We start from the raw sequence: 25,989 nt of genomic DNA, 5'->3' as shown, positions 1-25,989 counted from the left end.
ACAAGAAAAATTCAAGGTTTGGATAGAAAGCGTCTCCAGCCGTTGCCTAGCAACTGACGTACACAGCGCTGTCTCTGAATATGGCGGCGCTGTGACACCCAGCAGAGACCCGCCTGCTCTGTCTGATACGGAGATGTGTATTTTTTTTTATAGTATAGATGTTTGTCTCAGTCTTTAAAAGTCACTCGCAGTTTTACAACACGCTGATTATCATCGCGGCATCCTGATCCTTTGTTGGCCGCCATAACAGTTAAAACGAGCTGACGTCAGTGCGAGTTGGGTGCTGCCTTCACGTGCTGCTGGAAATTCAAATTGATTTTCTACAACACGGAAATTACATTTTGTTTTAGCTCATTTTTATCAAAGATTGTTCAAAGAGTTGTTGTAGATGTTAGTGGCTTCGGGCAGCTAGCTAAGATTTTAAATTTTTTATGTTAGTGTTGATAGCTTTTATGGTCAGGCCCCATTCTATTTATCTGATCTTTCAACTGTGTGCAATGACTGACATTAAGGTCCTCAAATCAGGGCCGTTTGGCAGAACCCAGGACTAAATATATAAGCACTGGGTCAATCGAGCCTTCTTTGTGGCAGCTCCTTAACTCTGGAATAAACTCTGAAAAAAGACTGACCTCTGACCTGGGCCTCTTCAAGTCAAGACTGAAGATATATACGTTCAACACATGTTTTTAACTTTATTTTCCGTCAACCTTTCATGTTTTATGTTTTATATGTTTTATCTTAATCTAACCATTGTAAAGCACTTTGATGAACCTAGTGGTTATTGTAAATACAATTATTATTATTATTATTATTATTATTGTTATTATACAGATATTAGGCACCAACTGAGTCACTCAAAACCACAGAATAATAATAATATAAAAAGGAAAATAAATTAATAAATTAGTAGGGTAATAAGTAAAGTAAACATATTTTTTTATCCAAAGCTTAAGGTTTTATACAGATGACAATGTTCAATAAAGAAAATGTACTGAATGTCTGTGATGTGTAAAATCTGTGCAAACCCAATGTAAACTATCTATAGACAATCGTTTAAAGAACTTTTAAAACTTAAAAACACAAAAAAGAAGGGATAAATATACATAGTTCCCACAAGTCTGAACCAAAAGTGACCTGTGCTACAGAACCATCATCTTGATAGGCAAACGCAGCACAAAGCATAGATGGACCATGGCTTTGAGACTAACAAAAATAAATATATTAACATTTTGATCAATGTGCAAGAGAAAGATATATCAACAAAATCACTGCTGTCAGGATTGACTTGTATGAGACAGAGAATGTAGCCTATTTATTGTTGTCATAGCAACTCCAAAGCAACAGTCATGACAGTTAGTTACAGATACCTACCAAGATGGCTGCCAGCTACAAAGTTTCCAGAAGTGTGACATCACATGAGAACTATGAAATAAGATGTATTTTAGAATAGAAAACTAACAAGGAAAATTGCTTAAAACGTGTCTACTTTGACACAAAGTAGTCAGATTTTACGACACTTCAGTTTTAGACCATCTTCTGAACCACTTATTGAGATGTAATAGAGAGATCTAAATTAAACCAAATAAACGTTCGATCTAGTGTGTAAGACATAGCAAATGTTGATCATTCTATTATCAAAAAGTAGAGTTGGGTAGTAATTACTTACATTTACTCAATTACATTTACTTGAATACCTTTTTTGAAAAAAAAAAAAAAAAACATTTTTAGGAGTATTTTTACTACACTTTGCTTTTTAATTTTACTTGAGTAAAATTTCTGGATTTTCTACCCACTGAATGAAAAGCAAACATGTTTAAACCAAAAATTCACCAGACACACACACACCTGATCTGTGTTTTATTAAAGTTCATAAGTTTAGTTTTTTTAAGAAAATGATTTGAGAAAAAATAATATTTTGCCTGATTTTGTTATTTTTTGTTACTACCATAAAATACCAAAATTTCCACTTAACTTTATATTTCGGTGTGTCTAGTTATGTAACTTTTAAATATTAAATCATTGATAATTTGATCAGTTACATTACTTGAGTATATTTTTTACCAAATACTTTTTTAGTCTTACTTGAGTAATTTCTTGGATGGCTACTTTTTACGTTTACTTCAGTAAAAATATGTTGAAATAGTGCAACTCTTACTTGAGTATAATTTTTAGGTACTCTGCCCACCTTTGTCAAAAAGACGCAGTTTTTATGGCAGAATAATGGATTTCCTGATCCAAACAAAACCCTGTAGAACCTGTTAGCTCGGTTTAGGTTTGTTGGGTGGTACAGTACAGGTAGAGTCACAGGTGGCTTTTGATTGGTCGAAGCGGTCCCTGAAGGCACCATCGCAGGGAAAGAGGGCGGGGCCTGTTGTCAACGTGACCGTCATGAAGTAACGTTAACGGGGGGACAGAACAGAACAGAGCGGAGCAGATCCGTCAGTCGGTTAGTGTCCGGGGGAAGGAGGCAGACTGAGCGTCGGAAAAGAGGAAAATGGGAATAACTCCCCGTAGATGTGCTTTGTTCCGGTCCACATCCACGGTGTAGACTCGGAGAACCAACCGTACACCGTGTCTGGTTCTCCGGCTGACAGCGGATCCGCCGCAGCTAGCTGGGTTAGCAGCCCGCCGTCACCGTGAGGCTCCCGACCGACCGGGCGGGCGGCAGAGGAGAGCTGAGGAGGGGCTGTGACAAAGGAAGGAGCCATGAACCGCTTCAGAAAGTGGCTCTATAAACCCAAGGTGAGTTTCTGCGGACCGTCAGGCCATCTCAGCCTTGCCCCGACCCGGTTCTGATGCGGTTCATCCCGATGGATTCTGCTGCAGACCGGCTAACATTAGCTGTGATCCTGATGTTTGACAAGCTGCTGTCCCTTTGTTGGTGTTGTTGTTGCTTTTATTGTTGTTGGTGAGATGTTTTTGTCTCATTGTTGGAGCCTGACAGCTCAAACTGGTTTAGTCACCTCATCCAGCAGCTGACTGAAAGCTGATTAGATTCTCTTTTAATAATTTATCAGTTTGACATTAATTAACATGTAATTATCAAACATTAATATCAACTGAAACCTAAAACAACGGAATTATGTGAACTATATCTCCGAAATTGTTACTACCAGAAGCACATTAGATCTTATAAATATTTGCATTGATTTAAACTTACTTTTTTATGTAACCAATTAACTCTTCAGGCTATAAAAACAAAATCTGCAGCAAAATTCAACAGATTAAAAATATTGTCATCCAGTAAATAAGCTAGGCTTTCAGTAAAATGTTTAGTTAAAGCTCAAAATTTATAATTTTCGTTTGTTTTCCCTCATTCATTACTTTCTTTCCAACTTAGTACCTCTATTCTGCATATTATCTGCAACTTTTGGATGCAACACACCTTAATTAAAGGAACGGTTAATGATCAGGCCTTTGCTAAACTTCCTGATTGAGTCCTTTGAATTGAGGCATTGGAGCAGAAGATGCAGGACAGTGGAGATTTTTTGATGGATTTCATATATCTGGAAGTATTAATTTCTTATTCATTTGTAATAAGTTTATAAAACCAATAAGTGAGTGTCCAAAAATTAGGGATGGATTTTTTAAAATTAATGGTACATTCAAAACTTTAAAAAAAGACATTCAGCCTAATAAATAGGACTGTCATGATAAATTATGCTGGATAATAAATTATCCACATAAGTTATCATGATAAACGATGATATTGCTGTTTTGAAGTTGTTTTGAAGTGTTGGTAATGGCACAATAATGCAAGAACAGACTCTTAAAGATCGATAAACTTTAAATTTGAATGAACATTTGACCCTGGAACTGGAAAATATTTTAAATATCCAAAATAAATAAACAGAACAACAGAAATAACAAATAAAATGGATAATAAATTGTCTATAAACAAAGTTGTTCTTCAAAAAATGTACTAGTTGAGACCAAAGTATCAGACTGAAGACTTTTATCCTCCAGTTTTTGGTAAAAAGAGAGAAAAGAGAAATCATGCAAATGGAAATTGTTGAGTTTGTTTTAATTTATCATGCGATTAATTGATTTATTGCTTATTGTTGCATACCTATATATGGACACCTTTTAGATGTGAACTTTTTAGTTGAATTAGCATGACTCAGAAACCCACCTGACACAGCAGAGGAAGTGTTAAAGGCTTGGTCGTCTCGTTAGGCGAACAGTTCAATAATACTCCGACTACAGCAGGGAAGCTTGGCTGAACGTGTGGACGTCTCTCCAGGGCGCAAATTCCTGTTAAACGTTTTGTTAACTTTAGGCCGTGTGGAATTTCGACCCACAGTTAGAGCATGCCAAGAGCTGGAAGCAGCATAACAATTTTAATACCGACACTGCAGAGGTTTAAATCAGAATTAATAAAAGTTATTTACTCTGATCATGAGCATCAATTAGACAAACAAGCTGATATTAAATAAATATTGCAGAAGTTATGTCATGCAGGATTAGATAAAAAAGAGCTCTGATTACATATTATCCACCTGCTCTTGACCACACACCTGCGTCAGTTAGTTTCTACTGCTAAGTCATGTTTTCTTTAGCGGTCATCAGTGTTAACCTGCGTAATAACTCCTGGGAGTTTACATCAGCCTCCCTCCTTTCTGCCAAACGACAGCCTTCCTCCCTCCGATTTACCAGAATCATGCATCTGTCTGTGGGAGTGAAGAAACCAAAAAGTTGGGAGAGAGGAGTGCCAAGCAATCTACACCCATCCCGTCATATTCTCCCTTTTTTATGTTTTATTATTGAAGGCTGTGGTTTAGTCGCTGCGAATCAACATTAAGCAGTTTATCTCTGAACTACGTACTCCTGGAGATAGAAAAGTGCTGAATCAGCACGCGCAGCTGACTGAAGCAGGGATATTGATATTTCCAGAGCGGCTCTGTTCCACCCTGGATAAGTCCCGCGGTGAAAGGCTTTTTTTGTTTTGAACCCCCCTGCTACATAATCCCGGCTCAGACTGTTGGGAGAGCAGCATGCAGGAAGTTACGTTTCCTCCTCTTTCCACCTGTATTATTATTATTATCACACAATTTATTCCTATTAAAGTATCAAAGACATTTTTAAAAACGTGTTATTGAAACTATTATAAGCAGATTACCAGAGTTTGAACAGGCTGGGTGTGAAAAAGGAGGTGGTGTGTTTGAGTTTTTAACTCAGGTGTAACGGAGTTCCAGAGGTGCTGGTTCCCATGGTAACCACATTGTAAACAGGAAGTGCTCCATGAATTCAGAACCTGCAACCTTTACAACCTAAAGAGACGTTTTTACCATCAGTCCAGCCAAATCAAATTTTTTTGAGCCGCAAAATTTGTTTTTTAATTTTAGATAAATATCTACTACAAGAAATTTGTTTTTATTGTTAGAGAGCTACCATTTTATTTCCATTTTTAGGAGTTTAAATTATAGATAAAGATACAATTAAGCAAAAAGTTGATTAAGCACAGATATTCAGACCTAATGATGAAAAAATCAGATCTAAAGCAATACGGCTGAAACGATTAATCAACTCATTTGTGATTAATTGATTACTAAAGTAGTCGGTAGCTAATTTAGCAGTCGCTAAAAACTCTGAGTTTAATTTCCGTCTGAGGTATGTATTTCTTGAAGAGAAATGACAAATAACGTAAGATATTTTGAAACACCTGCCTTTACTTCAGTCATCCCTTCTTGTTGTTGACCTAAATTCAAAGTCCAAATAAATACAAGCTGTAAAATATGCTTGTAAAACAAAACGATTGGTAGACTGAAATCAAAGGAGAGTATTGGTGAAAAAATACAGATTTTTCACAAATGAAATCCTCTGTAATTTTTTGGAATAATGACATATTAATCAAGATTACTCAAGAATAATTGTGATTAATCGTTTCAGCCGTAATTGATTGTGTTGTTTTCAAATACAACTCTGAAAAAAATGTAAACCACTTAAGAGGATCAGTTTCTCTGATTTTACTCTTTATAGGCAAATGTTTGAGTAAAATGAACATTGTTATTTTAATCTATGAACTACTGATGGTATGTCTCTAAAATTCAAAGCAACAATTTTTTATTTGTTTGCAGAAATTGAGTAATAGTCAATATAACGGAAACGATGCAGTGCTTTCAGATGTCAAATAATGCAAAGAAAACAAGTTTATATTCATTTAGAAACAACAATACTGACGTTTTAACTCAGGAAGAGTTCAGAAATCAATACTTGGTGGAATAACCAGGAGGTTTTCAATGGGGTTCAGTGTACTGGGCACTTAATTTTTTACAGATCTGTATATTCTGCTGTTTAGATGACTGAGAAAAGAAATGGCATCAGTGTTACTGATAATTAGATGATTTTTAGATAAAATCGTTTTAGCCTGAAACATCATTTAATATGAAAACAGTTTCCAGGTGCAGCTCTGATTAACTTTGTAGGAAGTTTGATGAGTTCTTGCCTTGATTGTTGGATAATTACAATACTTAACTGAGTAAGTCCTTCTCAGCTGGTTCTGGTTCTGGTTTCTGGAGACAGTGGGGGAGAGTGAGCGTTGTGGCTTCATATTTAGGACAGTTTCTGCAGTTCCCATTCTGCTTACCCACCGGCCGTGTGGTAATTGATTTGGTTTCGGCTGCAGGGATTTACAGAGCTGATCCCAGCACAGACTGAGTCGGATCTGGCGATTGAGAACCAGTTATAAATTTACCGCAGGATGGATGGACCTCTACTGTCCCAGGTGTGCCAGGGTGGGGACTGAAGGAAACCAAGATAAATTAGAAGAAGAGTAAACAGGATTCATATGGCTGCTGGAAAACCTTACAAATGCTTCAATTTCAATTTGATTTTTGTATCAACAGCTTGATATTCTAAATACACGGTTTTATAATAAAGTGAAATCTAACGTATTGAAAGCCTAAATTTGGGAAACAATATTGAAACCAGATATTTTCATACACTTTCTCTCACTGTTTGAAGTTAAATCAGAGTAAACTTTTGTTAATTTATGTCAGATACAATTACCAAAAAATTTTCTATCTGCTGAATGCAAGAAACTTCTTTTTTAGAGATTTTCTTATGACTCTCTTTGTGTTTAAGCCTTTTTTTTGCCATAATTTGAGAGCACACATCTCCAGTTTGAAAGCAGGATTTCGTGTCTTTTGTTCTCCAAACTTGTAATGCTTGTACTCCAAACTTCTGCTCTCTTTCAAATATTCACTGTGCTTTCTCAAGCCTTTCTCCTTGCGCTCAAAACTTGTCTCTGCTAGGATCACATCTCTGTTTCCAAACCTCTCTGCTCACACTTGGAACAAAAAAGTACCGTCGCCTGGCAACCTCTCAGCCAATAGAATGAAAGTGTTCTACTGGGTGCGTTTGTTTCCTGCTAGCAGATGGGCCTGTGTGGCTACTATCGATTGTAGCAACCTGCGCCCCCCACTGGATGTAGGGAGAACGTGTGCTCTCGAATGATGGCAGAAAAATGCCCCCATATTAAGCATTTAATTTGAGAAGGATCATTTACCTTAACACAATTTATTTTTGAATGTTTTAACATAATGAATTCTTATTCGTAATGACTTGATTTACTTATTGAAATTGTGGGCTTTTTATTTTCTGTTAAATCAGTGTTTTGTTCTCAGACCAGTCAGGTGATTAGAAACATTTGAAACTGTTCAAAACATAAGGTTTTATTTTAGTTTACATTGTCCCTGCTGTAGAATGAATAAAACTACCACAAAAAATACTAATAACAGTTACAGATATCATATAATAGTGAATTGAAACTGTAATTTTTTAGTTTATTTGTATTTGGTGCTGGGAAAAATTTTAAAACTCACCTTGAAAATGCTTGAAAAGTGCTTGAATTTTACTGTAGTAGTGTACAAACCCTGAGTTAAGGTGCGATATTCTGACCTTTGCTCTCTTCTTCTTCACCTTGTTTCCACTGATAGTAATTGCTGCGTTCTTTGATCAGAGGTGCTTCAAGCCTCCCCTGTTGGGTCTCTGATGATGATAAAGCATTAATCCAAGGTGTCCTTTGGCTGAGAAGCAGCCAGGATATAAAAACTGTCTCTGCGCTTATTTTGGGCCAGAAAGAACGATTGTTGTTTTCCAAAACAGTGCAATATTTTGTTTGGCCTGCAAGAGACATATCTATCAAAAAGTTATATAATCCCAAGATAAATGGTGCGTGGCCTATTAAAATGCTATTTTTAAAAATAAGTTTTGCTGTTACATTACTAAACTCTTCCCAAAAAGCCCTGATTTTGTTTCATTGCAATGAGCAATGTAATAGTGTCATGCATTGTGCACACACGCATGTAATTTGGCTCCTCTCAGAAGATTGGAAATAAAATGTAATCTTTCTTTAAACAAAACAAAATAACAAATTGAAAGTTGGTGTTTTTTGTTTTCCAATAAAATATATACATCAGATTGTAAGTAAACAAACAAACTCAAAAGACACTTTATCTTTTGGACAACTTGTTTCAAAAAAGTGTGGATACTTCTGAAGTATTAAGGACCAAACACACCAATTTGTCTGCAGCCGTCCTGTACGGAAAGCAGTCACACACACATTTCAGTGCTAATCTTGGCTGTCAGTGTGTCTGAGTTTGGACAGCCTGGACGTTGCCCACTCTGTCACTTTTCATGACGGTGGACGCTGTGGACAGAAATAGCTCCGTTATGAATCATTCAGATCCATATTTTTGTTTAAATTCAATCACTTCCTTCAGTTTAGTCACAATTTATCATCTTTTTGTTCATGCATTGAGTGATTATATAAAAGGTGTCAAGCCGTTAGATTTTTTGGGGAGGTTTTTTAGATTAAAATTGTGGTTTTCCTGCGCTGCCAGCATCAATTCTGGATTGTATAACCAGATTACGTCTTGCATAAGAACGTCCTTCTGGTTGTTGGAAATGGGGGTTGTCCCACAACCGCCAGGAGGTCCCGGACTTCTATCCATCTAAATCCTCTGCGGACACTTATTTTACCCCTGTCTGCCGTATGATGAGATGGGCACATGGTTGGGTCGTTGCTGTGGTCCAAACAGCAGATTAGGTCAGCTGTCAGAGATCAGACGGCGATCGCACAGATTATGCCATCAGTCCAGATGGGTAGCTCATGCTCATAATATTAAGTCAATGAGTTAAATCGAGTCTCCAGTCTCCGCTTTCATTCCAGATTAGTTCAGTGTATTTAAAAAATTCAAGTTTACAACAAATCTCCTCTAACAATACTTTCCAGACAAACAGTCCAGGTCCAAGATTAGAGTGTTTTCACAGCTGATAGTCTAGATTCGGTTCAACCGGGGATTGAAATTGCAACATTTGTTAAATTTTCAGCTGGTGCGGTTCTCTTTCGCACTGCACTGAGTCAAACACACCAAACCATTTGAAAAACCTGTTCCCCTCCTCACCTGTGGTGGCGCTGCATCAAAAACCAACAAAGAAAACGACACAAAAACCTCAGAAGAATACACTGAGCGCAACTTCCTTCTTCATGAAATGTAAACAAAAATGGAGACGTATCAGATTTTAGAAGTTGTTTCTCTTTTGTAAAAGACTACGAGGGATTTCTCCGGCTATTGCCAGACTCGTGCTTTTGTTTTGGTTATATTTACTCAGAATGCTCTGCATTGTAGTACGTTTCCTGCTTTTGGAGCGCTCTCCAGTCCGCTTGGTGTTCATATGCATTTAAACGACACCAGAATTCACTTTACATAAACTGTGAGCTAGATTTGTAGGTGAACCAGAGTTCTCTACCGTAATTTGAGAAGAAGGACATTTCTCAAACTACATTTCGTGAAGAAGGAAGTTGCACTCGTTGTCTTCTTTGGAGATTTTCAGGTCGTTTCCTTCAGCGGTTCTTGTTTTAGCGCCACCACAGGCAAAGAGGGGAACAAGCTTTTCAAATGGTTCGGATCGTTTGACACAGTTCAGTTTGAAAGCGAACCGCACCATCTAAAAATTTAACAAATGTTGCAACTCTGTACCCCAATCTAACTGAGTCAGGGGTGTAAAACACAGATAGTTTAGTTTCCTGGCTTCATCCAGGAAAGAGTATTAACTAAATACAGGCTCTCAGCCAGGAGTACTTTCTTAAAAAAAATAGTTAGAAGACCAACTGTATCTTATCTGGAAAACGGAAAACCAATTTAATGGTTGCATTAATGGTCAAAGAGAATGTGCTTCAACCTTCCGTAGAAGCACATTCAAATAATGGATTTAAGATATCTACATTGAAAGGTTTTTGTACAGAGTTTCTGGTTGAAGAATCACCAACAATAGCTCTGTAGTAGGAGGTAAAGCCCTGATGGAGGCTGAACTTGAAAGGAGTGACTCAACACAACTGCTTCAGCAAACGCCTGCATTCTCAGAGTTTTCTCACAAACTGAATATAAATGATGAAGGAAATTGTGTCTTATGCTTTAAATAACAAAAAACCCCGAACTGGCTGAACCCAGCGTTTCATTTTTAGCCTGACTGCCAGAGATAACTGGTTTCCCTACACAATATTTGACTCTGATCTCTGGAAGGAAGCCAGAAAGCAGCAAATTGAGCCTGGAATAGAGTATGGAGGGCAAAGCCAAGGTTTCTCATAAGTCCCTTAAGTGGGCTCAGCATGCATGCGGCGCTGCAGCGGATGCTCAGGAAGCATTAGCCTGACAGCCGTCATCGTCTGTGCAGTCTGAATGGAAATGAAGCCCCGAATCAGTGGCGCGGATGAAGAGCTGGTCGATATGATGAAAACCTCGATCGTACAGCAGAGAGAGGCTCCTGCTCTCTTGATTTGAAACAAAAAAAGGCGCAAAATGTTTCACTGAGTCATTGTGAGTTTCTGTTATTGAGGGGGCTCAACTGTAATTGCCACTTTGGGTGAACTTGTGGGCTCTTAGCCTTCTGAAATGAAGGGTTTGTGACCGCAGAGGAGGGAGATTCAGAAAGAGGTCACCCTGGACGACTGGTACGCCACAGCAGACACGAGCCGAATCTGCTGAATCATTTCACCTCTAATGTGAGGTGAAGCTGTCATCGGTGGGGATGATGATGCACCTTGACGGTTCAGGATTCAGGAAACTTTTACACAGTCTTTTGGAAGTCATAACCATTTTTTTTAAGCATCTCTTCCAGAAACCATTTGTAAAATGTCAGCAGCTTTACCTTCAAATTGTTATTAAACTTGGAGAGCTGGCCAAGTCCATGGAATAATGCGACTATAATCAGTGGGGGAAGGCCATGAAACTGAACATCCGAGTTGGGACTATGCTATTATTACTTTTAAAGGGGATCTTATGCAAAATTTGTATTGTGTGCACATTTTTATACTTCCATTTTGGTCTCTGGTGTTTTTAAAAATAGCTGAAGTTCTTAAAAAAAAACACCAAGCCGTTTTTAGGTCAGTATTATGTATTTTCCAGTCAAAATGTGCCATTTTGCACCACAATCAAGTAACCATGTTAACTTCAGTTGTTGTAAGAATGCCATATATATCAAATATGACTGAAAATAAATTTTATTTTGTAATTTAACGTCTTGAAATTGGGCCTCTGTCTCTTTAAGAAGTCTTGCTCTTTCCAACACTTTGTTTTCATGAAGTTGTTACAACATAGCTCCTCTATTAACCCTTTCGCAACATTTATACTTGTGTTGCACTGAGAAGTAGCTCCTATAATGAGCTCAGCACCAAATGTTTGCTAATTGCTGCTGGCTAGTCCAAAGGAGCCAATGAGAGAGGTGGACATTTGGAAGCTTGGAAACTGCAGCTCTGAGGAGGAGCTGCATCCCGAAGGCGGAGCTAGATCCACCCAGGGGTTTGGCACAGCTAAATGGTTGCCATGGAGATTAAAGGATTTCTCAAGCATGTATAAAAGAATCAAGGCAACACCGCAGGTATATTTTTGATGGAGGAATGACATAACATGATGTAAAGTTCACAAAAGTTGATTTTACATATTGGTGTCTGGAAAATGAACCGTTTCAAAAACCTTAAATGTCAAATCACATTCGAAAGGCACAGTGTCGTTACCTAGCAACCCCAGCCAAGCTCAGCCTTGTTGCCTAGCAACCCAGGCGTTACTCCCAGCATGTTTGGTTAGCTAGTTTTACCGCTTTACATCGGTTTACATCGGTTTGCATTGGTTGTTGTTGCCTTACCATCCAGAAACCACTTGCTGCATTCTTGTTGGTTGTGTAAGAGGCTCTACTAATGCTTTGCAAAAATGTCCGGTTGTATGATTGTGCTTTTGTTGCAGTCATTTTCACATGCGAATGTAAATGTTGAGTTGGGGGTGTGGCCAGCAAGAGCTTATTTGGATTTAAAGTGACAAGACACCTTAAACAGCTCATTCTGAAAGAAGCTCAAAATCGGTAGACTAAATTCTTACTGTCTAAGAATAATTTTGTGGGGAAAAAATGTAATGAACATGTTTTGCATAGCTCAAACCTCTCCTACCCTGTTCAAGGAAGCATAATAAGTCACTTTCAGAGACTTGTCCCCTTTAGCCTGGAAATCCAGCTAAGTTACTAAGCGGTTTCTGTTTTGCATTTACTGCTCTCTCTGTCAAAACTAATCAAAATGGACTGCAAATAAAGCTGTTTATGGAGCCCAGACAGCTTAGACTAAGACAACTTTCTTTTTAATGCTTTACTTGTATACAAGTCTTTTTTTTATTATCAGCTTAATGTCGAGACAGGCCGTGGATTTCAAAGGCCTTTTTATCATTTATTTGGTACAGATACTCCTGTAGCGATGAGGGAGCTCCACCTCAGTGTTTGTCTGTTTCTTCTTCGCTCCAGCTTAAACTAGGCCAAGTTTGAACAGCTGGTGCAACAGGCTGCAGGTCGATCACATGAGCCGTAGACTTGGGGGTGAAAAACATATTTCCTTTCAAATCCACGGTGGACAAACATCCAACGTAGATTAAGCATGCAGCTTTCATCCAGATCTTTCTCCAAGAACATTGCCCGTCTTTGACTCCCCCACCATGATTCAATGCTGCAGGAATGTTTCCTCTTGCGCGAGGAGTACAGCAGGAGGAGACGACAGGATAACAACTGTCTCCAACTCCTCTTCCTCATTCAGTGTCCGCCTTTATGCTTCCAACATGCCATCAGTCTGTGGGCTGTTTCTGGGCTGGAAGGAGGGTTCTTCACTGTCTCCGACTCCTGTTTCCTGTTTAGTCATCGTGGCATTTATTCTGTACCACACACTCACTCATTGTTGTAGAGATGTCCAGTCAAATCAGCCTCTTCTTTAATTGATGTCACTGAGTTTAATGATGCTCAGAGGTTGGGTTTAGATGTAAATGTAAAGACCGCCAGATGTGGTTATCTTGGTTTCTCCCATTAGCCATTCGCATTCATTCAATCACAAAAACACAAGGGATTTATTGTAAATGTTCAAGATGGTTTCCACCAGTGGTGGATGCAGCCAACTGGTTCATTCACACCAGTCTTGTTTCGTCCACATGAATCCAATTACGGTTCATTTGCCTAGAAAATCTGGTTTGTTTGGGGAAGTGTGAATGCCTAATTGAACCAAAAAAGCGAAATCTGGTCCGTCTACAAAACTTTGTCTCGGTTCAATCAAAGTGAACTTTGGCACTGTTTGAATACATATGTGGATGCAAGAGGACCTGAGACTGCTCCAAAAGCAGGAGTGAGATAGCCCAGGGCATTCTGGGTAAAAACAAACAAAGCAAACCTGACAGTCTAGAGTTAGCGGGAGGAATGGCTCGTGGTCTTTTACCAACCTACAACCTCTAAAATCTGACACCACTCCATTTTTGCTGATATTTTGTGAAAAATGAAGTTGCTGTCATGTCTTTTTAGAGGTTTTCTTGTTGTTTCTTTCAGTAGTTGTTGGTGCAGCGCCACCACAGGCGAGAAGGGGAACAGGTTCCTCAAAGGATTTGGTTCATTTGACAATGCAGTGAAAGCGAACCGCACCAGCTAAAAATATAACCAATGTTGCAATTTTGGTCCCCCCAAAAAACAGATTTCTAGGACAAACTACACAATTATATGGTCAATGGAAATGCAGCTACTGATTCACTTTTATACACCTTCTCTGTTCCTCACTTCCATTGTATCTTTCTAAACACAACTCCCAACATTCACCCATGAACAGAACGTAATGCTGTTTTAATGATTTGCTCTGTGTGATTGAGGTTTGCTGGTAAAACGATGCCAGTTTGAGTGCTGAGCTGGGAAATAAGCTGAGCTTTTTATTTTTTTTACGGCAAGCCGTGCCTGGAATAAAACCCACTGAGGGTCTTTGAACAGGAAAAGAAATTGGGTTCTGTAACGTCTCTGATCTGCCTGTGTGAGTTGCCTTTAGACGTGCTAATTATTTTTCAATTCAGTGTGCAATCAATTAAATAGGAAAAATAATACAAAATTCGGTATGTCATCTTTAAGTAACAACCTTTTTGAAGGTTGCGTGATCATCATTGTTTCCTCCTCACAATGTGGCAGCTGTTGGTCAAATCTCCATGTTTTCTCCTTTCTGTTTGTTTCATTATTGATGAGAGGAAAGGAGGGAAGTGCAGCGTATATCATATTCACTGAGAAAAGCAAGCGTCAGTGTAGGGGTGGGTAGTGGGGTGTCACGCTACAGGAAACACTGCAAACTTCAGGGAAAAAGACTCAAGAGGTTTCAGGAAAACACCAGCATGTTCGAGGAAAACCGCCCGAAAGAGTAATGATTGCGAGTGAGATGAGCCAGTTTACTGGTGCAGCACTCCAGTGTTCAGCGTGCAGCACAGTCAGACTGTCCTGTAAAGGTCCCAGGTCATTACTGTGACTCTGTGGTTTGCCTTTTGGCATCTTTGTCCCATTTTTAAGAGACATCAGACTCTTTCAAGGTCGCCTTGAGGTATTTTTGTTGTCCTGTAATTCTCAAATCAGTTTTTAGTGGAGATGGTTGGATCGATTAATGGTCTATTAGACTGAAATTAGTTCCAGTCAAATTAATTTCAATCTAAATTAAATTGGCCTTTTAATGTTGACATTAAAAGGTATTTTGATGTTATCTTTTACAACAGTGTTCGCCGCACAAGAAATAATTAAATATTTTCGTTTTATGTATTATTTGAGTCTGAAGGATCTTTTATTTTGAAAATCCTTTAACCGGATTCTGTCGGTTACGTCTTGCGCGCCAACATTGAGCCCACAAGCAGCAAAATGAGTAAGAAACAGATCCGATGTATTTAGAAAGTTTCTTTGGGAAGGGGAAAGGCCCAGAGAAGAGACAAGAGAAGGAATTTATCCCGGACCGGAAGGTGATTCCCACATTCCAAGCCGGCTCGAAATAATACGCGACGATCGGCTCGTTAATGAGGCAATGAAGCTTCAAACTGCTTCGCCACATAGAGACCAAGCATCCTGTGGTACAGAAGCAACACTTCGGGTGTCATTGTCTCCCAGATGGGACCGTCTCGTTGCAGAGAAACGAGCTCAGGGCTCCCATTACTTTGCCGTTATTGTGGGTAAAAAAATTTTTACAAAGTAAATTGTTCGTTTTTGTTGCGCATTTGTATCTTATTTTGAAGGGATGTTTAAACGTTACCATAGCGACCAGAGTCGGAGAGCGTTAGGGCAGAGGTCGAGACGAGAGGAGAGGAGTAGCTTGTGAGTTTTAGGTCTGGTTCACACGGCACGATTTAAGGATTTTCGACCGATTTCCCAAACCTCTGTGAGCACAAACGAGCCGATAAAAGTCCAACAGGTTCGGTCGGTTCGTGTGTCCAGCCACACGGCAGGAGCAACACACCACACAAGAACCGATTCCTGAAGAAAATCCCGTAAAACCCCCAACATACCATAGGTGAATTTAGAATAAATTCGGGTCCCAAATTCGGGTCAATCGTCACTTTACAAGAGAAAATTCAAGTTTTTAAGAAAATGGCCGCTCATCAATGACTCACCAATCCGTTTTATATCAACTCATAATCAATAACTTGTTGTAACTAGCTTTTTAGTAATAATAATTTTTACCCCTTCTGTTCAGTGTTTTTTTTGTCTTTCTTTTTCTTCACACTGTCATTCAGTGTGAGAGATAAAGACACAAATCCTGTCTTAGGACTAGACATCCAAACTCTTCTGGGAGGTGTTCATAGTGTATTAACTCTAATTAACTCCTCTTGTTAGGATTAATATAATTTTTCCTCCTAAATCCTCTTGCATACTTGTAGGAAAAGGATCTCTTGCTCATAAATCAGCAGAGTTCCCCAGCAGCCCGTTGTTATGGAAAATGGCCTATACACTGGCCCACTTCCCTGATTATATGTAGGTCTCTACAGATCAGCCACTCTTTATATTAAACTGCAGTACCTGCATGTTTAAAGGCTGACTGCTTGTCCAACTTTTCTTTACCTGTTCTTTTTATTTATTTATTTTTACAAAACAGAAGTTATGAGCTCCATTTTCTCCATGTATCTGGTGTTGAAGTGTTCATTGTTTTCAGAGTTGTTAAGATATTCAGACGCCACATTAAAAAGTTCAGACGCTAAACGTAATGCTGATCTACACTATGTTACCATTGTTTAGCTCCTTCTTCACAGTTCAATCTCATTCTAGGCAGTTAATGGAGCCAACTTGAACCAGTGTGTTCCTCACTATTTGGGCGTGAATGTGGTAACGTGGCCCAGCAGTGAGCTACAGTCAACACTCCGATGTTGTCGTTTTTAGTGTGTCGGCGCATCCTCTACAAGTCTTAAAGTTATTAGATGACACCTATTATGCAAAATTCACATTTTGAAAGTTTTTATGCTTCCATTTGGGTCTCAACTGCTTCTAAAATCAGCCTAAATGCTTAAAAACCCACTAAGCTGTTTTTTGGTGTCTTGAAAACAAGGGGTTTCAAAACCTCCCAAATGTTAAGTTACATTCCATTACCTAGCAACTACAGCCACGCCCAGTCCCATTACCTAGTATTAAAAAAGAGGATCATTTAATGCTAGCTTTGGACAAAACGTTTGGCTCTTTTCCTCTTTAATCTTGCCCGGGATTGACGAGTGACGCTCTCCATGGGCGACGTGCAGCGACCGCGTGCTGCTAAAACGAAACAACAACAAAGCGTGTTGACGTCACAGATCACAGAGTTTAATCTCATACAAAACAATCGACAACAAAGCTGCAGAGGAACAGAGATATACATTTTATACAGACTACACGAAACAGACAACACGAAACACATAAGACAGACAAAGGCGCCCACGTGGAGGAAAAGATGAAAAAAACCTCTCCGTTGGCTTGCTGACTTGTACTTTTTAATGAAAGAGGTGTTTCCCTATTTAATATATGCAGTCAAGGCGTTCCGTTCTTTGACCAATTAGAAACTTAGAAACTCCCCTCATCACAGCCCCGATGTCTGGTTTTTGTCTAAGTGAAAGGGCGGACGACTTCGTCTTGGGCCGCGCCAGGTACGAGGGAGAGGCGCCAAGAAGTCTCTTCTGCTCTCTCGGAATTGTAAATTTTATTGCTGTGTCTGTCAAAAGGGGGAGGAAAAAAAGGCCCTGCTTTGTCCTGCTTCTTCAGCTGAATTCCCAAATGTTCAACAGAAAACTGTTCCAAATAAAGTGTTGGCTATCCCTTTACACATGTCGTAAGATTAAGTGTATTTTTAGCATTAAATAATCATTTTCCTTAACACTAGCCACCTCAGCAGAGCTCTTGCACATTTGCTCAGCTGGTTTTACTATTTTATGCACTGTACAATGGCTGCTAGAAAAAAACTAGTGTTTTGTTGTTGACCATCCAGAAATCACTTGCTGGATTCTTGTTGGTTGTGCAGGAGGCTCTGCTTCTGCTTTTCAAAGATGTGCGAGTGTAAACGTTGACTTGGTGGCGTGGCCGTCAGCAAATTATTTGGATTTAAAGTGACAAGATTCCCTAAAACAGATCATTCTGAAATGAGCTCAAAATAGGCAGAACTGAGCAAACTGAAATCTCATAATCTAAAAATTATTTTGCGCAAAAAATGTGATGAACATGTTTTGTCGACTCCATAGAGCAATTCTAACCTGTTAAATGAAGCAAAAGCATAATAGGCCACCTTTAAACAGGAAAAGATTTGTCTGATTTCTGAGTTTAAAACCAGAATTTTGTGGTGTTGTGTTGTAAACGGTTGTTCTGCCTGTGTTTCCCTCTGAACAGAGGACGGACCCGCAGCTTCTGGCCCAGTTCTACTATGCCGACGAAGAGCTCAACCAGGTGGCCACTGAGCTGGACAGCCTGGACGGCAGGAAGGACCCTCAGAGATGCACGCTGCTGGTCAACCAGTTCCGGTCCTGCCAGGTCAGTGCAAACCACCAATGGAGTCCAATCTTCCTCTGGGTTCCAGAGCGAGGCATAAAAATAGGCTTTAAGTGGAGCAAAGCTGGCGTGGAGATAAATTGACCCCCAGCTTGTTTCATTCTGAGCCATTTTTTCATTCACATAATCACCTGCTGAGAGTTTGCTTCCCGCGATGAGAACAGTCGGTGTGCTTCTTATTCATCCCAGGATGCAGGCTGGGTGATATGAGTGATTTACTGGAAGCTGATTGGCTGAATTCCTGTATGAAGCACTTCCACTGATGAGATAAGTTGGATCCGTCTGCGAGCGTCGGCCGTCTCTCATCTCGGACTCTGCGTCAGTAGCTGCAGAAGAAGAAAGCTTTTTATAGCTAATGATTTCATAGCCACAGATTTTATTCTATGTTTAGACAAAGAGATCGGGCCAAAACCAGAATTTCAGCATCATGTGGAGGAGTTTTCAGATTTGAATCATGGTAAACTATTGAACTGCTTGTGCTGTGAGGGAGGTTTTCCTCGTGGCTTGTTGTGCCTCCTACCTGCAGCAGCAGCAGGTCTCAGGGAGAAAACGCTTAATAAGGTCATCACCTGATCCCCGACTGTTCGGTTTCCTTCACTCTGCTGAGCTGTCGCCTTGTGCAGCATCAGTCAGTTTAATGTTTTATTTGATTAGTGAGCAGCCAGATTAAATCAGCCGTTAATGCATTCCAGCCAAGTTGCAGTTGGTGAAATATTACAAATATTAAGTTCAGAAAGGAGCTTTTTATTCCGTATTTTTTCTGGTTTCAACTGCAGAGCAAATGGAGAACGTTGATTCTTATAAACTCTTTTATTTCCTTTTGTAACCTTTCAATGAGATGTTTCCAAAATAAACAGTTGAACTATAATCACAATCAGCAAAGGACTGTATGAAGCTAGTTTAAGCTACAAAATGCATCAAATAAATCATAATAAATATTATAATTCTTTTTCCCTGAGATGGTGATTATCATCACTCATTTAAAAAGCCAACAAGGTTCTGCATAAATTGCAGATAAATATTTATTTACCTTCAGTCAAATTAATTACAAGTAATCAGCGAAGGTATTTATTTTATAATGTCTTACTTACATAACAAAAAATAATTACGAAAGATTAAAAAAGATATTCTGAATTAGAGATTGAAGATTCATAATATTATCCAAGCTGTTGGAAAGTTTAACTTCAAAACTTCATGGATCTCTCAGAAGTTTAAAGTTGGGACTTTTATTGCCTAAGAAAATTTGGAAAATTTAAAAGTAAGGAGAAAGTTAAACAAACTACTTTATTGATTGTTAATTCAAAAAATGCAATTTTCTGAAAAAACAACATATTCAGAGCAGTAATTAAACCAAAGCTGTACAAAAATCGATATGATAAAAACACATTTGTCTGGAAATATGTTTTAGCCAAAACTCCTAAAGTGGCAGTTTTAACTTCACCTGGTACAAATTCACAAAAGGGACGGTATGGTATCGGATTATTGGTAATAAAATGTTTGTTTTGTTGTTTAAAAAAGAAAAGTAATTAAATTATTTGTTTATTTGCATCTTTTAATGTATTTCTAACATTGTATAAAAAGACTAAAGTAGTTTAAATAAAACATGCAGAATGTGCCAATTTTTCTATCAGATTAATTGTCAGAATAATCAATCAATAAAATAATCATTAGTTGCAACTAGGGTTTGCAACTAATGAACAATAAATTGTACCAGAAGTTATCGCGATAAACAATAATATTGTTGTTTTGAGACTGTTTTCAGGTAATGTAATGGTAATGGCATAATAGTTTAAGAATACATTCTCAAATATCAATACACTTTAACTCTAACAAACATTTAACACTGGAACTGGAAGACATTTTAAATATCGAAAATAAATAAACAGAACGACAAATAAATGAATTACGAAGCATCTCTAAACAAAATTGTCTTTCAAAAAAGGTTTAGTTGAGACCAACGCACCAGACTAAAGACTTTTGTTATCTAGTTTTTGATAGAGAGAAAAGAGAAAAATTATAAATAATGCAAATGGAAATTATTGAGCTTGTTTTAATTTAATTTATCTAGCAAACCTAGTTTCAATCAAAAAACAGAATGTGTTTCTTTGCTTTTCTGCAGGACAACGTGTTGAACATCATCAGCCAGATCATGGATGAATGTATCCCCAACGACCGCGCCAACAGAGACTTCTGCGTCAAATTCCCTGAGGAGATTCGCCATGACAACTTGGCGGGACAGCTGTGGTTCGGAGCTGAGGTAGGCAATTCCCTCTTGCTTCAGTCGGGATGAAAACAACCTGCAGAAATCCAGTGGTGGAGCTGAAATTGCTGTAAACTGGTTCCTGTCCAGTGTTTGGCTGCAGGCTCCATCATCATGAACAGGGAGATAGAGAGCATCGCCATGAGACCCCTGGCGAAAGACCTGACGCGCAGCCTGGAGGAGGTGCGCAGCATCACCAGAGACCAGGCCCTGCGAGACCTCAACTACTACACAGACCGCATGAAGGACGCTTTACGACATTTTGACAGTCTTTTCGCTGAGTTTGAGCTCAGGTGAACGAGAGATCATAAATATTGCATTATTGGACCTAAATTAGGCATAACATTATGACTATTTACTGACAGAATCCATTACTGATAGGCGATATTTACCTAGTTTTATCACAGTATTTTGTGGTACTATTGTGGTAACGATTAAAGTGAATATATAAAAATTTTTTAGGTAACTGTATGACTGTGACACATCAATCACAGCCCCACAAATACAAATACTAGTCTTTAAAAACATTCCAATTTGTAATGTATTTCTCTAGGATGCCAGTCAGTCACATAAAGAAATGTGGTTTGAAGTAGGGCTTGGACAATAAATCAATTATGTATCGCAGTAGACACATGGTCAATATCAGTAGATAATACATGTGGTAGAATATTCAATAATTTCATTGAACTCCGATCCAGAATCATACAGCATTCTGGGAAATGTAGGCAGAGGAAAGCCTTTAGCTTCTCAGCTAGCTAAGCTAGGTTGGTGTAATCAACTGACTCACTCGTTCTTTGGTAACCTAGCAACTGATTCATTCTTTGGTTACCTAGCAACAGACTTGTAGCAGTTTAAGTTTTGCCACTGTGCCTCCATAGCTGCTTAAAAGTGAGAAAAAATTTTAAAAAACAGTGTGGTGTGAAAACTGTGGCAAAAACAAAAAAATTCACACCACCAATTTGGCAGAATTTCAGATATTTAAAACAAAAAAGTGTATCAATGATAATCATATCGACAATTATTTATCTGAAATGATATAAAATGCTAACACTTTGAAAAAATGTTCTGCCAAATCATCCAGCCCTAATTTTTTATCAATAAGCTGCACACAGTAACTACATTTAAAATTTATTGACATGTATTGATGCTCTCATTGAACCAACGGTGGAGAAAATAGCAAAACTAACAATCGCAACAATACGGGCAGTTTTAGACATCATTAATTGCAATTCATTGTGGCAACAATGAATTAAAATTTGTATCATAAGAAATTTATTGCAACAAATGATCTATATGAAGGTTTGGACATTGTTAGACCTTTGAAGGCACAAAAATGTTCATTAAGTTCTGGAATTTGGGAGACAGAAACTCCCAAATTCTGACTTCTTTGCCCAAAACATCCGACTGATACATGATTGGATTGAAATGTAAAGAATTTAGAAGCCATATTAACACCTCATGCTCTGTGTTTGGGTGTAAAAATGCTCTAGAAAAGTTCCAAGTTGTGTCTATGTTTTACTTAAATAGATGTCAGAGGAATGACCCAAGCATTCCCATGTTTAACCTGAAACTACATATTCACCAAACGACTGTTTCAGAAGTGGATTTTTGATAAATCCATCGATCCACACTGGAAACGCCCCACAAGAGATGCAGTTCTGGACATAGTCGAACCCAGTTTACTTCTCTGTGGTCAGAATGTTATTCAGTTCAATTTCAAAAATACTTTATTAATCCCAAAGGGAAATTAAATGTTGTAACTCATGCCTAATCAGTCGCTGTGTTTCCAATCACAATGTAATTGCGCAAATTGGATATACTGAAATAAATTTGCTTAAAGGAAACACGTCAATTGCGGAAAAAAACTTGTTTTTCATTAAGATGCTTAAGGTGGTTTTTCAGCCATATTGAAATTAGTGTATTTTGCAAAACTGCAATGGGTACACTTTTTTTTGCATCACACTACTACTGGCAAAAACGATGAAGAAGACAACAGGAAGTGGTAGGAAGATGATGGAGCTGCCCGATTTTTAATCATTGGTTCATCCAAACATGAATAAGTTTGCGTGAACAAACTTATTCATGTGTGATTTTTAATTGTGTTTCTTATTTAATGGAAACACCGTAATTGCAAAATTGTATTTTTTTCAACATTAGTGGAGTATTGACAAATCTTTGCACAAACACAGCGACTGTGTATCACCTTTTACCACTTTAAATGTTTCCATCAGAACTAAAGAAACATTTTTGCCAATTTTTGAACATTTTTAGCCTAACTCTTCTTCTTCTGTTTCAGCTACGTGTCAGCCATGGTGCCTGTGAAAAGTCCCAAAGAATACGACGTGCAGCAGGAGGTGATTGTCCTCTTCTGTGAAACTGTTGAACGGTGAGTTTACAGTAGAAAAACATCCTCCAATAATCTTTTGATTTAGTCAGAGTCTGATTGTGTTTCCGTCACCTTCAGGGCACTCAGGCTGGGCTACCTAACCCAGGACATGATCGATGACTACGAACCTGCTCTGATGTTTACCATTCCCAGACTGGCCATTGTTTGGTAAGTGTTCCCGTTTTCCCGTCGATGTTTTCCGCTCCGTCCCACCTGCGTCTCACAGGACGCTGCTCATGCTTTCAGTGGGCTGGTCGTTTATCCTGAGGGACCTCTTAACCTCGACCGGAAGTCTGAGGACATGTCGGAGCTCTTCAGGCCTTTTCGCACTTTATTGAAGAAAATCAGGTAAATCCATGAAGAGATCCTTCCGTCTTTGTCACAGCGCTTTAAAGGCCTGATCTTCGAAAGGCCTGCATATATAAAAAACGATACAAATTTCACTGCAAAAGCACAAGTAACTTCTCTTCAGTTTCTAAACCAAAGATCTGAGTACACTTGAAACAAGAGAAAAATAGCTTTCAGCAAGAAATATGAGCTTGTTTTAAGTAAATAATTATTTAATATTGAAGATAAAGAACTTGTTTCACTGGCTGACTACTTCACTTATAACAAGACATTCTTCCCATGTTATAAGTGAAATAATCTGCCAGTTGAACTGGTTCTTTTTAATCAATATTAATAAATTATTGGCCTAAACAAGCTCCTATTTCTTCTTGAAAAGTTACTTGTAAGTCTATCTTTCTGATTTCAAGTGTATTAAGATATTTGCATTAGAAACTGGACAAAAATACTTTTTAAGATTTTGTGTTTTTGCAGTGTTGATGGGCGCAAACCATTTTCCACAAACATCAAGATTGCATAGCAAAATAAGGATTATTTATAGTTATTATCAATATGTTTGCATGGATATGCAAAACATATGTTGATCATTAGAAAGTACAAAATACTGGGAGGAGGATAAAACTGCCATGTGATTTACTAAACCGTAGCCAGATTTATAGACGCAGTTTTGCGTGTATGTTCAACATGTTTGAAAAGTAGGTGTTAGCTGGAAAGATTTCTGCGGTAACTGTGGTGAGCAGGTTTCATAGATACAATGGCAGAAGTCGTTTGTCAAATACATGGAACATTTAAAGCTGTAGTACATAGCTTTGACAAAAATATGTTTTTTTTTTTCCATATTTAATGAAACTGTCTCCATGTGGTGACAGAATATTGTGAGACAGATAATTTGTGAAAAAAATCAAACTCTTTAGCGGCTATGCTAGCTAGCATAAGCATTAGGAGGGCACCAACCTGAGATCGGCCGACACTTGCATGTGAACCTGATTTTTTTTCTACCTCGTCAAAAGTCTAAAAATCACCCTCTGTCCTCTTCTGCTCTCTTGTTAGAGAGGTTTGACGAACAGACTGGCCCGCCAGCTCATGTCTGCATGTTTGTAGTTAACAATAGTCACCCCACTTTTGCCAACTCAGCGACTTTCTTGCTTTATTTAGCAACATTTCAAACAAAAGAATTGGTATCTGCCAAAATCTGAATCGGCAGGTCAGGATTTTTAAAGATCAGTAATCGGTAATAAGCGTCCAAATGACCTGGGTCGCATTGGAAAAAATCCGATCTGTTTTGTTCAGACTGTCATGAAAACATCAGATTCAGGTGACTGACTATACAAAATAATTGTATTTGGGTCACTTCAGGCTGCAGTGTGAAGTTTGTTGTGGTTCCTCCTGCAGAGATCTCCTGAAGACTCTGACTGAGGAGGAGCTGCTGAGTCTGGAGAAGAACCTGTGCATCTCCCAGGACGGGGAGTTGGCCTCAAACGGCATCCCGGTTCCGGTCCAGGAGAACCCGTCTTCCCATAGCCTCGCCAACGACGCTTCCAACGGGCAGGGCAGCGGGGAAGAAGACCCTCTCCCCGTGTTCGTCTCCCCTGATCAGGACAAGGAGTTGGCGGAGGTGGAGAGCGGCTGGGAGGAGGTGGAAACCCAAAACGGCGAGGAGGAGCCGGAGCAGGGCCTGCTGTGCGAGGAGGCGGAGGAGGCGGAGCTAGCCTGCTCCATGCAGTACGACGAGGAGGAGCTGGAGCAGCTCAACATGATGGTGTACAGGGTGGGGGACGAAATGTCCACGCTGCTGTCCCCGCCCAGCCAGGGCCAGTCCCCGGCCCGTCGGCCCAGCAGGGGGGAGCCCGCCGGCTCCAGCGGGGCCTCCAGCACCCAGGCGTCGCCACGCAGGATGGCGGCGAACCGAATCAGAACCGGCGTCTACGTGGAGGAGGAGGATCGGGTTTTCTTCATGGAGGACGTCGACGCGGCAGGAGACGGCAGCTGCATCGTGTCTCCTAAAGGTACGGCTGGAAAATAAAACCTACCAGAACCAATTCCAATAAAACAAATTTTCTTTCTCTAGAAAATATTTTCAGTCCCTCTGTGAGTTGTACGACTGAGTATCGGAATTTGTGTTAATTACAAAAATACTGTCATAATATTAGCGGAAATAAGATGCAATTTTACCAGAAGAACATCTTGAAATTACAAAAAAAAATTAACTTAAATGAGAAAAAAGCTTGGAAAATTAATTTATTTCTCATAAGATTACTACTTTATTCTATGGCTGGACAATACATCTTAAAAATAAAATCTCAGATTTTTATTTTTTTTTCTTGCTGTGTTTTTGAAAAAGAGAAATTACAAAAAAAACCAAACATTTTTTTGTCCCTTCTTTTTTTTTGTCCCTTAAATTGTGCAGGTAAATTTTAGGGTGAAGCTATGAGAAATTTTGTTTAATTATGAGAATTCTATCATAATAACATTGACAACAAAAGGGTGCAATTTTACCAGAAGGACATCTTGAAATTATGTAAAAAAAGTAAAAAACTATTTCACTAATCTAAAAAAATAATAATTTCTTTCAAATTTAGTTAATTTAGAAATTAACTAAATTAATTTGTAAATTAATTATACAAAAACTTGTATAATTACTTTGTTACTTTTATGTTGGAGTTCTCATAAAATTATGGACGATATGGATGAA

The 25,989-nt window shown here is 38.8% G+C and overlaps 1 protein-coding gene across 3 annotated transcripts in view; it reads left to right on the top strand.

The window, feature by feature from the left end:
* The first annotated feature begins 2,399 nt into the window (after positions 1-2,399).
* Positions 2,400-25,989, top strand: part of zfyve28 (zinc finger FYVE-type containing 28) — a 29,791-nt gene continuing 6,201 nt past the window's right edge. For all 3 annotated transcript variants that reach the window (XM_023353377.1, XM_005801139.2, XM_023353376.1), the window contains exons 1-8: positions 2,400-2,742; positions 18,148-18,288; positions 20,426-20,563; positions 20,657-20,859; positions 22,863-22,952; positions 23,031-23,120; positions 23,199-23,300; positions 24,690-25,303. In XM_023353377.1, the coding sequence (XP_023209145.1) occupies positions 2,707-2,742; positions 18,148-18,288; positions 20,426-20,563; positions 20,657-20,859; positions 22,863-22,952; positions 23,031-23,120; positions 23,199-23,300; positions 24,690-25,303 (1,414 nt within the window). In that variant the 5' untranslated portion in view covers positions 2,400-2,706. The remainder of the gene's footprint in view (positions 2,743-18,147; positions 18,289-20,425; positions 20,564-20,656; positions 20,860-22,862; positions 22,953-23,030; positions 23,121-23,198; positions 23,301-24,689; positions 25,304-25,989) is intronic.

This window comes from Xiphophorus maculatus, chromosome 19 (genome assembly GCF_002775205.1).
Source record: "Xiphophorus maculatus strain JP 163 A chromosome 19, X_maculatus-5.0-male, whole genome shotgun sequence".
Classification (NCBI taxonomy): Eukaryota; Metazoa; Chordata; class Actinopteri; order Cyprinodontiformes; family Poeciliidae; genus Xiphophorus; species Xiphophorus maculatus.
The sequence above is the reverse complement of the archived record's forward strand: the minus strand, read 5'-3'. Positions and strand labels throughout refer to the sequence as shown.